Source organism: Neoarius graeffei, chromosome 5 (assembly GCF_027579695.1).
Source record: "Neoarius graeffei isolate fNeoGra1 chromosome 5, fNeoGra1.pri, whole genome shotgun sequence".
NCBI lineage: Eukaryota > Metazoa > Chordata > Actinopteri > Siluriformes > Ariidae > Neoarius > Neoarius graeffei.
This window is the reverse complement of record NC_083573.1, coordinates 96,913,005-96,928,173: the sequence shown is the minus strand read 5'-3', so window position 1 is coordinate 96,928,173 and position 15,169 is coordinate 96,913,005. Positions and strand designations below refer to the sequence as shown.

General features: G+C 42.8%; 1 protein-coding gene across 4 annotated transcripts in view; it reads right to left on the bottom strand.

The window, feature by feature from the left end:
• The window catches only part of LOC132887140 (protein adenylyltransferase SelO-like), a 31,192-nt gene extending 16,023 nt beyond the window's left edge, over positions 1-15,169 (bottom strand). For 2 of the 4 annotated variants that reach the window (XM_060922553.1, XM_060922554.1), the window contains exons 1-8: positions 14,768-15,169; positions 9,460-9,578; positions 8,483-8,611; positions 7,925-7,989; positions 7,770-7,826; positions 7,572-7,670; positions 5,699-5,766; positions 5,522-5,609 (exon numbers count right to left, since the gene is read on the bottom strand). In XM_060922553.1, coding sequence (XP_060778536.1) covers positions 5,522-5,609; positions 5,699-5,766; positions 7,572-7,670; positions 7,770-7,826; positions 7,925-7,989; positions 8,483-8,611; positions 9,460-9,578; positions 14,768-15,008 — 866 coding nt within the window. In that variant the 5' untranslated portion in view covers positions 15,009-15,169. Of the gene's footprint in view, positions 1-5,521; positions 5,610-5,698; positions 5,767-7,571; positions 7,671-7,769; positions 7,827-7,924; positions 7,990-8,482; positions 8,612-9,459; positions 9,579-11,424; positions 11,774-13,598; positions 13,799-14,767 lie in introns of those variants that run through there. The other 2 variants (XM_060922556.1, XM_060922555.1) reach the window with 2 other exon arrangements.

The window sequence follows — 15,169 nt, the reverse complement described above, 5'->3', positions numbered from 1 at the left end:
AAACACTTTACTGTTAAATTTAACGTTAAAATAAGGTAACATCTTAACGTAGGCGCATCAGACGCTCGCTGGCCGTGCTGTGAAAATTGTCCATGCAGACGCTCATCTAAGGCTACATCCACACGACAACAGCAACGAGATTTTTTTTTAAAATATCGCGTCCACATGGGCAACGGATCAGTAAAATATCAGGTACATATGGCAACGCAACGCTTGCTGAAAACGATGCAATATACATGCCACACCTCTACGTGCGCTGTAAGACGGTCCCATCGGAGACACCAGAACAATAGAAGTAGACGCATGCGCATAACTGCGCATGCGCACAGTGACTATCCCTGTCACTGTCACACGCACACACTTTCTCACTCCCTATCCTATGGATATAGTCCCTTTAAATCACGTGCTCATTTTTTGAATGGAGACGCGGAAAGAGGAATGAACGGGGGTAGATGGAAGCCAGTACGCCAACATTCTGATATCCTCCAGAATTCTTTAATGGTCCGGAATAAATTGAATGCTACACGTTGATGGATTACTTTGTTCTTCTACGCCCTTTTTGAGGAATGTATTGTCAGACTTAAACCAACATCTGAAGAGGTGAGATCGCTCCTTTTTTTCCCTATTTTTGCTGGCAGGATTGACTCTGCCCTAAGGGCTATTCTCTCACTCTGTCTCTCTCACTTTGCACCATTACACAATAAATATTCACAGTGAACATATTTTGTAAGCGCATTTCATGAACCAAGTTATAGGATTTGTTGACAACTCGCATCAAGTTCGTTACACTTCTACCCGGTGTGAAGCACATGTGGTTGTGACGTCATCGTAAACAAATCCGTTCTACTCATCCAGACGACTTCGCAATGGCTCCGTTGCCAGATATTTTCACTCTGGAACCCGTTCTCAAAAGATTTCGTTTTGGGGCACCCAAAACGCTGGTGCCGTGTGGATGCCAGGCTGAAACGATAAACAGTTTTATCAGATTCACCTGAATCCGTTGCCGTGTGAACAGGGCCTAAGTTTCTAAATCGGTCACTGTTTAACTCTTGAATATTTTCTATCATGAATATGATCCTTAAAAAGTTTATAATCTCTGCTTTTCAAAGAAATGTTTCTCATTAAGATCTGTTCAGTACTTTGGGAGTAACGGCAGGTTGAAGTTGGTACAACAGAGTAAAAACTCTGCTCGCGGGATGTCGGGAAATTGCCGGTGCTTTTTTTTTTTTTTGAGTCATGGGAAAGCGCTCTCTCTCTCTCTCTTTCTATCAGTTTCCCACTGGATTACTTGTCAATATCAATCAGATAACTTTTATAGGGATGTTCTCTCGCTCTCACTGTTTCTGATGAAGGATTCAGCAAAATTTTCCATCTACTAGTTTTGATGTTCTGATTCACAGGAGACTTTGAAGTGAGTTTTCATAGCTTTACCTACTTATTTTTTTCAAAATCAACCCAATTCTTGTAAATAAATAACTATTTTAGAATATAACGAGTTGTTTTGATGAAAAATATTGACATCTTAGTGGTCGGAATGAGATTTAAAAAAAACAGAAGTCAGAAACACGAGTGTCAATTTCACTTCAGTGAATGTGAATTGTTTATTGGATGTGGCTCAGACAGTTTTTCGAGGTTCGCCTTGAAAGCTGTGAATATTAATGAAATAATAATTTATCTTCTTTCATATAAAACACTAGTAGGCCTTACTTTTGAGAAATACAAAGGCCTACAGAGCACAAAGAGGGGATTAGAAATAATGTTTTATTACTTTTTTATTGAGTGTACCGATTTGACAGTTTACAGTGGTGCTTGAAAGTTTGTGAACCCTTTAGAATTTTCTATATTTCTGCATAAATATGACGGAAAACATCATCAGATTTTCACACAAGTCCTAAAAGTAGATAAAGAGAACCCAGTTAAACAAATGAGACAAAAATATTATACTTGGTCATTTATTTATTGAGGAAAATGATCCAATATTACATATCTGTGAGTGGCAAAAGTATGAGAACCTCTAGGATTAGCAGTTAATTTGAAGGTGAAATTAGAGTCAGGTGTTTTCAATCAATGGGATGACAATCAGGTGTGAGTGGGCACCCTGTTTTATTTAAAGAACAGGGATCTATCAAAGTCTGATCTTCACAACACATGTTTGTGGAAGTGTATCATGGCACGAACAAAGGAGATTTCTGAGGACCTCAGAAAAAGCGTTGTTGATGCTCATCAGGCTGGAAAAGGTTACAAAAGCATCTCTAAAGAGTTTGGACTCCACCAATCCACAGTCAGACAGATTGTGTACAAATGGAGGAAATTCAAGACCATTGTTACCCTCCCCAGGAGTGGTCGACTAACAAAAGATCACTCCAAGAGCAAGGCGTGTAGTAGTCGTCGAGGTCACAAAGGACCCCAGGATAACTTCTAAGCAACTGAAGGCCTCTCTCACATTGGCTAATGTTAATGTTCATGAGTCCACCATCAGGAGAACACTGAACAACAATGGTGTGCATGGCAGGGTTGCAAGGAGAAAGCCACTGCTCTCCAAAAAGAACATTGCTGCTCATCTGCAGTTTGCTAAAGATCACGTGGACAAGCCAGAAGGCTATTGGAAAAATGTTTTGTGGACGGATGAGACCAAAATAGAACTTTTTGATTTAAATGAGAAGCATTATATTTGGAGAAAAGAAAACACTGCATTCCAGCATACGGTAAGAACCTTATCCCATCTGTGAAACATGGTGGTGGTAGTATCATGGTTTGGGCCTGTTTTGCTGCATCTGGGCCAGGACGGCTTGCCATCATTGATGGAACAATGAATTCTGAATTATACCAGCGAATTCTAAAGGAAAATGTCAGGACATCTGTCCATGAACTGAATCTCAAGAGAAGGTGGGTCATGCAGCAAGACAATGACCCTAAGCACACAAGTCGTTCTACCAAAGAATGGTTAAAGAAGAATAAAGTTAATGTTTTGGAATGGCCAAGTCAAAGTCCTGACCTTAATCCAATCGAAATGTTGTGGAAGGACTTGAAGCAAGCAGTTCATGTGAGGAAACCCACCAACATCCCAGAGTTGAAGCTGTTCTGTACGGAGGAATGGGCTAAAATTTCTCCAAGCCAGTGTGCAGGACTGATCAACAGTTACTGGAAACGTTTAGTTGCAGTTATTGCTGCACAAGGGGGTCACACCAGATACTGAAAGCAAAGGTTCACATACTTTTGCCACTCACAGATATGTAATATTGGATCATTTTCCTCAGTAAATAAATGACCAAGTATAATATTTTTGTCTCATTTGTTTAACTGGGTTCTCTTTATCTACTTTTAGGACTTGTGTGAAAATCTGATGATGTCTTCGGTCATATTTATGCAGAAATATAGAAAGGTCTAAAGGGTTCACAAACTTTCAAGCACCACTGTATATAATTAGCATAATTAATGCTAATTTGCATAATCTGTTTTTACTAATTTTTTAATCTTTGTACCATATAAATATCTTGAAAAATAGAAAAAAGTTATGAAGAAAAAACATTTGATCTAATTGGTTAACAAGGCCCATTTTGGATCATGTGACCCTCATACAGAATATTATGGCCGTTTTCTTGAAAAATTAAGGCATTTTTTCAATCTTTGATTTGTAATATCTCAGGAACGGATAAACATATTTTAATTCTGTAAAAATTAAGTTGTTTAGCATTCTATTCTGAATTCAATGAGACCAGTTTCAAGCAATTTGGATTGAGCTTAAGTTTTCACCTAATATGCCTAGTTAAAGTACAAAACTGATATACAAATACAGGTAACAAACTAAAAAATATATTAAATACACCAAAATAAAAACAATTATATATATATATACACACACACACAGTGCCTTGCAAAAGTATTCATACCCCTTGAACTTTTTCACATTTTTCCACCTTACAACCACAAACTTAAAAGTTTTTTATTGAGATTTTATGTGATAGACCGACACAGAGTAGCACATAATTGTGAAGTGAAACAAAAATGATAAATGGTCTTCAAAATTTTAAACAAATAAAAATCTGAAAAATGTGGTGTGCATTAGTATTCATCCCCCTGTACTCTGATACCTCTAAATACAATCCAGTGCAATCAATTGCCTTCAGAAGTCATCTAATTAGTTAATAGAGTCCTACTGTGTGTAATTTACTCTCAGCATAAATACACTTGTTCTGTGAAGGCCTCAGTGGTTTGTTAGAGAACACTGAAGAACAAACAGCATCATGAAGACCAAAGAACTCACCAGACAGGTCAGGGATAAAGTTCTGGAGAAGTTTAAAGCAGGGTTAGGTTATAAAAAATATCCCAAGCTCTGAACATCTCAAGAAGCACTGTTCAATTCATCATTCAAAAATGGAAAAAGTATGGCACAACTGCAAACCTACCAAGACATGGCCGTCCACCTAAACTGACAGAGCGAGCAAGGAGAGCACTGGTCAGAGAAGCAGCCAAGAGGCCCATGATCACTCTGGAGGAGCTGCAGAAATCCACAGCTCAGGTGGGAGAATCTGTGCACAGGACAACTATAAGTCGTACACTCTACAAATCTGGCCTTTTTGGAAGAGGGGCAAGAAGAAAGCCATTGTTGAAAGACAGGCATAAGAAACCATGTAGGGGACACAGCAAACATGTGGAAGAAGGTGCTTTGGTCAGATGAGACCAAAGTTGAACTTTTTGGCCTAAATGCAAAGCGCTATGTGTGGCGGAAAACTAACACTGCTCATCACCCTGCACACACCGTCCCCACTGTGAAACATGGTGGTGGCAGCATCATGCTATGGGGATGCTTTTCTTCAGCAGGGACAGGGAAGCTGGTCAGAGTTGATGGGAAGATGGATGGAGCTAAATACAGGGCAATCCTGGAAGAAAACCTGTTGGAGGCTGCAAAAGACTTGAGACTGGGAAGGAGATTCACCTTCCAGCAAGACAATGACCCTAAACATACAGCCAGAGCTACAATGGAATGGTTTAGATCAAAGAATATTCATGTGTTAGAATGGCCCAGTCAAAGTCCAGACCTAAATCCCATTGAGCATCTGTGGCAAGACTTGAAAATTGCTGTTCACAGACGCTCTCCATCCAATCTGGCTGAGCTTGAGCTATTTTGGAAAGAAGAATGGGCAAAAATTTCAGTGTCTAGATGTGCAAAGCTGGTAGAGACATACCACAAAAGACTTGCAGCTGTAATTGCAGCAAAAGGTGGCTCTACAAAGTATTGACGCAGGGGGGCTGAATACTAATGCACACCACATTTTTCAGATTTTTATTTGTTTAAAATTTTGAAGACCATTTATCATTTTCGTTTCACTTCACAATTATGTGCTACTCTGTGTTGGTCTACCACATAAAATCTCAATAAAAAACTTTTAAATTTGTGGTTGTAAGGTGGAAAAATGTGAAAAAGTTCAAGGGGTATGAATACTTTTTTAAGGCACTGTATATATATAATATTTCTTGTGACAAATCTTTCCAGACGCTATAACATTCCTGATAATAATACCTCAAAATATCCAGCTCTCCACTTCTGGATAAAATCTCCAAAGAGCCAATTCGGAACCATGATGGCGCCAGACGAAGGACAACAGCTCCTACACACACACACACACACACACACACACACTGTTCTCTCTCTCCATCAGCCACACAGTGAAAATGCTGAGTGTGTATTCAGACTCACCTCTCTCTGTCCTCACAGTGCCGTTATAAAACTGATCTCTCCACACGGCCTCGTCGCTCACCACCAGGCTTTCACACAAACAGGAAGTACATCATCAGTCATCATCAACACATCACACCACGGCAGGACTGAAGGAGGTAGTTTTACTGTTCGTCATTTGAGTTGAAATGACTGAAATCAGATTTATCTATTTATTTATTTTACACTAACATTTGAAGGTGCAAAATATTTCCTTTTACTGTGACACAACAGATGTAAAGGGTTGTTCTGACAGCTCCTTGGTCTTCATGATGCTGTCTGTTCGTGGAGGAAGCTCTCGGTTCTTTCACAGTAAAGGGGGGGTGAATACTTACACAAACTTCACATTTCTATTCGTAAATAATTTTGCAAAACGTCCCGATTCCAGCTGATTATGTATTGTGGGATATTTTGTGTAGATTTGTGACATAAAATACCCATGAAGTCCATAGCAACCACCTAGCAACCACCTAGAGTACCATAGTAACCAGTTAGCCACATCCTTTCATGATGTGTATTGGTTGAGTTAACTACTGCTATAAACCAAATAACCCCTCCACGCCAATAAAAAAAAAACTATCTAATCCAATCCTAGCAGCAACCTGCGATAACATAGCAACCACCTCACCAACACTCTAGCAACCACTTGGAATACCACAGGAATCATGTCGCAACACCCTAGCAATGGCCAGAAATACCACAGGAACAACTTAGTAACATCCTAGCAGCACCCAAACAATCAACTGGGAGACCATAGCAACCACCTAATGAACACCATAGCAATGACTTGAAGTTCAACAGGAACCACCTCGCAACACCCTATCAAACACTAATACAATCACAACCACCTAGCTAGGCGGTCATAGTATAGTATCATATCATCGTAACCACCTAGTGACCTCCTAGCAATCAACTGGGAGACCATAGCAACCACCTAATAAACGCCACAGCAATGACCTGGAGTACAACAGGAACCACCTCACAACACACCTATCACAACCACCTAACAACTGCTTGAACCACCTAGCAATCAACTGGGAGACCATAGCAACCACCTAATAAACGCCACAGCAAAGACCTGGAGTACAACAGGAACCGGCGGCACGGTGGTGTAGTGGTTAGCGCTGTCGCCTCACAGCAAGAAGGTCCGGGTTCGAGTCCCGTGGCCGGCGAGGGCCTTTCTGTGCGGAATTTGCATGTTCTCCCCGTGTCCGCGTGGGTTTCCTCCAGGTGCTCCAGTTTCCCCCACAGTCCAAAGACATGCAGGTTAGGTTAACTGGTGACTCTAAATTGAGCGTAGGTGTGAATGTGAGTGTGAATGGTTGTCTGTGTCTATGTGTCAGCCCTGTGATGACCTGGCGACTTGTCCAGGGTGTACCCCGCCTTTCGCCCGTAGTCAGCTGGGATAGGCTCCAGCTTGCCTGCGACCCTGTAGAACAGGATAAAGCGGCTACAGATAATGAGATGAGATGAGAGACAACAGGAACCACCTAGCAACAGCCTGTCAAACACTAATACCATAGCAACCGCCAAGCAATATCATAACAACCATCTAACAACTAGCTGAAATATCATATTAACCACCTAGCAACCAACTAGGAGACCATAGCAACGACCTGATATGATAACACCATAGCAATGACCTGGAGTACAACAGGAACCACCTAGCAACACCTCCAATAGTGATTTGTACTTCTCTCAAACCATCAGCAAAATCTGTTCATGAACTTTAGCCTCCTAGTTTAGTCCTGCAGCTCCTGAATCACTCTCAGCTCCTGGACTCTGTGTGTGTGTGTGTGTGTGTGTGTGTGTGTGTGTGTGTGTGTGTGTGTGTGTGTGATGTTTTATTGTTCACCTGAGAGCTCTGCTGGTGGGGACAGAGAGGAAGTGCATGGCCTCACTGCACAGGAACTCCCGAACAGACGATCTCAGCACTGCACGCCCATCTCCAGACCTATACACACACACACACACACACACACGACAGGAACTTCACTCTCGCTTCCATTACTTCATCAGACATTCATATTTAAAGTCTGGCGATGATCATTACCTTGAGTATGGAGTTTTCCCCGAGCCTTTGAGCTGAAGCTCCCATCTCTCACCCTTTCTGTTAGACACCATGTAAATATGTATTTAAACATGTGTCAAGTAGAAAAGAACCAGCAACTGAGTGAAAAATAAAAATATATTTTACTTAATTATAACCTGTTTGTGTATTCGCCTAGTAAATGTGCTCGCCCGTCTCCCAGCTGCCCCGCCCAGTAACCAAACTGTGAGATAAGATAAGATTTAATGGGTTAAGGTTAAAAAGCTGTTCTATGAGACACAGACAGATCTCACGTCAAGAATTTTACTGCCCATTTTTAGCTTTCTTATACACTTCAGCAAGTCTTTATTTCATTAAAAACACTTTTCTCCAGATTAGATTAGATTAGATTAGGAATAGGATTAGATTAGGAATAAGATTAGATTCGTATGAGGAATAGATTAGAAATAGGATTAGATTAGGATTAAGATTAGGAATGGAAATAGATTAGGAATAAGATTAAGATTAGGAACAGGATTAGATTAGGATTAGGAATGGGCATAGATTAGGAATAGGATTAAGATTAGGATTAAGATTAGGAATGGAAATAGATTAGGAATAAGATTAAGATTAGGAACAGGATTAGATTAGGATTAGGAATGGGCATAGATTAGGAATAGGATTAAGATTAGGAATAGGATTAAGATTATACCCACAGTTTAAAGCCCACTGAATACCTGATGGCCTCCGTATCTGTGAGCGAGAGGCACGGAACCAGGAAACAGTTTCACCCCACTGACACGCTGCACAAAATCTTCTCTTCGGGTCACAGACTCGTCCAGGTCCAAGGTGTTCTTCAGCACATCCTGAAAAAAAAATGGAGGAACAGCTCGAAACCAGACGGATAAGCCTCAGCGCCATCCAGTGTGTGTGTGTGTGTGTGTGCGCGTGTGTACTTATTCTCATCTCATTATCTCTAGCTGCTTTATCCTGTTCTACAGGGTCACAGGCAAGCTGGAGCCTATCCCAGCTGACTACGGGCGAAAGGCGGGGTACACCCTGGACAAGTCGCCAGGTCATCACAGGGCTGACACATAGACACAGACAACCATTCACACTCACATTCACACCTACAGTCAATTTAGAGTCACCAGTTAACCTAACCTGCATGTCTTTGGACTGTAGGGGAAACCGGAGCACCCGGAGGAAACCCACGCGGACACGGGGAGAACATGCAAACTCCACACAGAAAGGCCCTCGCCGGCCACGGGGCTCGAACCCGGACCTTCTTGCTGTGAGGCGACAGCGTGCCGCCCTGTGTGTGTGTGTGTGTAAATATATATGTATATATCATGTTTTGTAGAAATGCTGCTTCTGAGGATCGCTGTGTGAGATCGCTGTCATATCGCCTAGCTTGAGCTCAACATGGCAAACTTTTGAATCTGAGACTTAATGTTGTGGAACATCCGTGACACGAGTCACAAGCGGGTGATTAAATGTTCCAGATTCATGGCAACAAGCTCGAATAATTTACTCTGTACTTTTATTCATTCACAAATACTGAAGTGAAGTGGATATAAAACGGAAATCTTTTTGGCATACTCGGCAGATTAGAGTGAAACAGGATGTTTACAAGATTACTGAGTGTTACAGTGTAATGTCGTAAATTTAGTGTAAAGTGTTGAGTTGTTAAGCGAGACTGCGTGATCTCAACCTGTGATACAGCAGCGAGCTGAACCTCCCCTCTCAGTGGTGTGGGCTGTGATGGAGAAAACACACACCTCGTCACCGTCCGAACAGCGTTATCCTTCTCTTCATCAAGAGGGAGAGAGGCTGGAGAGGACGATTTCAAACAAAAAACAATCACAGGAAGTCAGAGAGTTATACAGTAAACTATACACTCAATAATAATCTGGTCTAAATAGTGTAAAACAATTATCATGACCTCAGTGAAATAATAAAGTGATTTACAGCTGATGTAAAACACAGGTTTCCACCCCTGACCTTGGACTATCCCTGTCCTGTCCTGCCCATATTTACATTTTTCCCTGCTCCTACCATTATCCTTAAATAGGGCACGGAAAGAAGTAGAGGACACACTAAAACGTCCAGGAGTTCTCCAGGACAAGGGACACCAGGTTCCAGCAACGTTTCCATCTCGAAAGATCTGAAACGAGCCCAGAAATTTCGACCATCAGAAAACGGAGCTGTATTTCTGATTGTTTTGTCAGCGAGGAAACACGTTCACGGTGGCGCGCACACATTTCTAATTCACGGTATCTCCAATACGCCATATTAACAAATCCATAATCGTTCTTCACTGTTCCTAATCCAATTACAACAGAAACAGCTGTGTACATCGTCAACTCACTGCCTGCACTTACACTTTGTCTTTGTGTGCTGGGCATAGTGATTAGATTTAATTCTAATTATTTGCTTTAAGATTTCTCATCTCATCTCATTATCTGTAGCCGCTTTATCCTGTTCTTAGGACTACGGGCGAAAGGCGGGGTACACCCTGGACAAGTCGCCAGGTCATCACAGGGCTGACACATAGACACAGACAACCATTCACACTCACATTCACACCTACGGTCAATTTAGAGTCACCAGTTAACCTAACCTGCATGTCTTTGGACTGTGGAGGAAACCGGAGCACCCGGAGGAAACCCACGCAGACACGGGGAGAACATGCAAACTCCGCACAGAAAGGCCCTCGCCAGCCACGGGGCTCGAACCCAGACCTTCTTGCGCTTTAAGATTTTAGGGAAGTATTTTTTATAAAATCAACCCCTTTTCATAATAATAATAATAATAATAATAATAATGAGGATGGCAAAAAGTGATATGATCACAGAGCAGAAGCGGTATCAGAGAACGAAGATACTGTAGGATTTCAACATCAGAATTGATAACGTGATCGAAGCCCAGAGGCCTGATATTGCTGTAGTAGATAAGAAGAACAGTGAAACTACCATCATCATCATCATCATCATCATCGATGTGGTAGTGCCTGGAGATTTTAGAGTGAAGGATAAGGAGACCAAGATGGCGCCTAAATACCAAAATCTGGCAACTGACATGAATAAGACGTTGCAAACTCAAGCAAAAGTGATCCCAGTAGTGATCGGTGGAAAGTATCTGCTCACTGAAAGGCAAGCTTTACTGGGAGTAGACCCAAAGAGAACGGACAACACCTAACAAGCGGCTCTGTTAGGATCGGCACACATCCTGAGGAAAGTCCTGTCCATCCCAGTCTAGTGAGATGAGAAAGATAGCAGACACCAACAACTGACATGTCGTGATATAATCAGTTAATAATAAAAAATAATACTATAAAGTAATGGCACCCACAGACTTGCTTTTTCCACCCATAACCATGTCCCAAAACGAGCCTAAAACTTTGGCGGGGGAAAAAAAATACTACCATGGAAACACAACCAGGGTTAGTGAAGAGAACAGAAGCATCACAACTTCACCAGTTTCTTTTAAAATATCACACATCAGTATCGCTGTGTACAATGATATCATCTCAATATCATTTTTGTTTTCATATTACACAGCATCTTCTTTTTATTCTTTTGGCTGCTCCCGATTAGGGGTCGCCACAGCGGATCTTTCGTCTCCATTGCTCCCTGTCTTTCGCATCCTTCTCTACCACTTTCATGTCCTCTCTCACCACATCCATGTATCTCCTCTTTGGCCTTCCTCGTTTTCCTGTGCCTGGCAGCTCCATCCTCAACATCCTCCTTCCAACAGGATGTGCCCATACCATCTCAGTCTCATCTCATCAAAATGAAGGGGAAATATCTCATCTCATCTCATTATCTCTAGCCGCTTTATCCTTCTACAGGGTCGCAGGCAAGCTGGAGCCTATCCCAGCTGACTACGGGCGAAAGGCAGGGTACACCCTGGACAAGTCGCCAGGTCATCGCAGGGCTGACACATAGACACAGACAACCATTCACACCTACAGTCAATTTAGAGTCACCAGTTAACCTAACCTGCATGTCTTTGGACTGTGGGGGAAACCGGAGCACCCGGAGGAAACCCACGCGGACACGGGGAGAACATGCAAACTCCGCACAGAAAGGCCCTCGCCAGCCACGGGGCTCGAACCCAGACCTTCTTGCGCTTTAAGATTTTAGGGAAGTATTTTTTATAAAATCAACCCCTTTTCATAATAATAATAATAATAATAATAATAATGAGGATGGCAAAAAGTGATATGATCACAGAGCAGAAGCGGTATCAGAGAACGAAGATACTGTAGGATTTCAACATCAGAATTGATAACGTGATCGAAGCCCAGAGGCCTGATATTGCTGTAGTAGATAAGAAGAACAGTGAAACTACCATCATCATCATCATCATCATCATCGATGTGGTAGTGCCTGGAGATTTTAGAGTGAAGGATAAGGAGACCAAGATGGCGCCTAAATACCAAAATCTGGCAACTGACATGAATAAGACGTTGCAAACTCAAGCAAAAGTGATCCCAGTAGTGATCGGTGGAAAGTATCTGCTCACTGAAAGGCAAGCTTTACTGGGAGTAGACCCAAAGAGAACGGACAACACCTAACAAGCGGCTCTGTTAGGATCGGCACACATCCTGAGGAAAGTCCTGTCCATCCCAGTCTAGTGAGATGAGAAAGATAGCAGACACCAACAACTGACATGTCGTGATATAATCAGTTAATAATAAAAAATAATACTATAAAGTAATGGCACCCACAGACTTGCTTTTTCCACCCATAACCATGTCCCAAAACGAGCCTAAAACTTTGGCGGGGGAAAAAAAATACTACCATGGAAACACAACCAGGGTTAGTGAAGAGAACAGAAGCATCACAACTTCACCAGTTTCTTTTAAAATATCACACATCAGTATCGCTGTGTACAATGATATCATCTCAATATCATTTTTGTTTTCATATTACACAGCATCTTCTTTTTATTCTTTTGGCTGCTCCCGATTAGGGGTCGCCACAGCGGATCTTTCGTCTCCATTGCTCCCTGTCTTTCGCATCCTTCTCTACCACTTTCATGTCCTCTCTCACCACATCCATGTATCTCCTCTTTGGCCTTCCTCGTTTTCCTGTGCCTGGCAGCTCCATCCTCAACATCCTCCTTCCAACAGGATGTGCCCATACCATCTCAGTCTCATCTCATCAAAATGAAGGGGAAATATCTCATCTCATCTCATTATCTCTAGCCGCTTTATCCTTCTACAGGGTCGCAGGCAAGCTGGAGCCTATCCCAGCTGACTACGGGCGAAAGGCAGGGTACACCCTGGACAAGTCGCCAGGTCATCACAGGGCTGACACATAGACACAGACAACCATTCACACTCACATTCACACCTACGGTCAATTTAGAGTCACCAGTTAACCTAACCTGCATGTCTTTGGACTGTGGGGGAAACCGGAGCACCCAGAGGAAACCCACGCGGACACGGGGAGAACATGCAAACTCCACACAGAAAGACCCTCGCCGGCCACGGGGCTCGAACCCGGACCTTCTTGCTGTGAGGCGACAGCGCTAACCACTACACCACCGTGCCGCCAGCCTAAAACTTTGGCGGGGGAAAAAAAATACTACCATGGAAACACAACCAGGGTTAGTGAAGAGAACAGAAGCATCACAACTTCACCAGTTTCTTTTAAAATATCACACATCAGTATCGCTGTGTACAACGATATCATCTCAATATCATTTTTGTTTTCATATTACACAGCATCTTCTTCTTATTCTTTTGGCTGCTCCCGATTAGGGGTCGCCACAGCGGATCTTTCGTCTCCATTGCTCCCTGTCTTTCGCATCCTTCTCTACCACTTTCATGTCCTCTCTCACCACATCCATGTATCTCCTCTTTGGCTTTCCTCGTTTTCCTGTGCCTGGCAGCTCCATCCTCAACATCCTCCTTCCAACAGGATGTGCCCATACCATCTCAGTCTCATCTCATCAAAACGAAGGGGAAATATCTCATCTCATCTCATTATCTCTAGCCGCTTTATCCTGTTCTACAGGGTCGCAGGCAAGCTGGAGCCTATCCCAGCTGACTACGGGCGAAAGGCGGGGTACACCCTGGACAAGTCGCCAGGTCATCACAGGGCTGACACATAGACACAGACAACCATTCACACTCACATTCACACCTACGGTCAATTTAGAGTCACCAGTTAACCTAACCTGCATGTCTTTGGACTGTGGGGGAAACCGGAGCACCCGGAGGAAACCCACGCGGACACGGGGAGAACATGCAAACTCCGCACAGAAAGGCCCTCGCCGGCCACGGGGCTCGAACCCGGACCTTCTTGCTGTGAGGCGACAGCGCTAACCACTACACCACCGTGCCGCCCCGATAACAAACATGCGTAGTATAAATAAATATAAATCTTCTTCTTCTTTTGGCTGCTCCTGATTAGAGGTCGCCACAGCGGATCTTTCGTCTCCATTGGAGAATGCTGAGGATGGAGCTGCCAGGTAAACGAAAATGACGAAGGCCAAAGAGGAGATACATGGATGTGGTGAGAGAGGACATGAAAGTGACAGGTGTGGTAGAGAAGGATGAGGAATACAGGGAGATCCATCCATGTATCTCCTCTTTGGCCTTCTTCGTTTTCGTGTGCCTGGCAGCTCCATCCTCAACATCTCTTCTCAGGATGTGCCCGTACCATCTCAGTCTCATCTCTCTGAGCTTAATTCCCAAGCTCTCCACATGTGCTGTCCTTCTGATGTGCTCGTTCCTTATCCTGTCCAACCTCCCATCGCAAACCTTAACATCCTCAACTCCGCCACCTCCAACTTTGCCTCCTGTCTCTTCGTTAAGGGTACGGTCTCCAATCCGTACATCACAGCCGGTCTCACTACTGTCTTATACATCTTACCTTTCACTTTTGCTGGGACACAAATGACTCCCGAAATCCTTCCCCTGCCTGCGCTCTCTCTCTTTCTCACCTCACTAATAATGTTATTATTATTATTATTACTAGCTTGTTATTTGTTTGTTTATTTCCTACCTAACAGTTTTTGAGCTGAAAGTTTCAGTTCATGTCTAGGAGGAGGATTAAAACCCTCATCCTCATCTTCCTCCTCCTCCTCCTCATCATCATCATCCCAGTTTTTAATACAGATCTCACAAACCCTTCTGTTCGTAAATAACTCTATATTATTCTCACACACTCCTGAACCATCACAGCAGCCCTGAGTCTCTACTACAGCAAACACACACACACACACACTGATGGTGAGCTTTAACATCACAATTCTCACTCAGTCACACATTAAAGACACCAAAACGCGTTATACAGTCACTACTTAAAGCTGCAACAACGTAGATCTTTAACAATGTTCACGATTTCATTGTTCAAAACAAATAAACGCAGTAAAAACAAATCCACTTCTCTTCTGTTTATCACTAA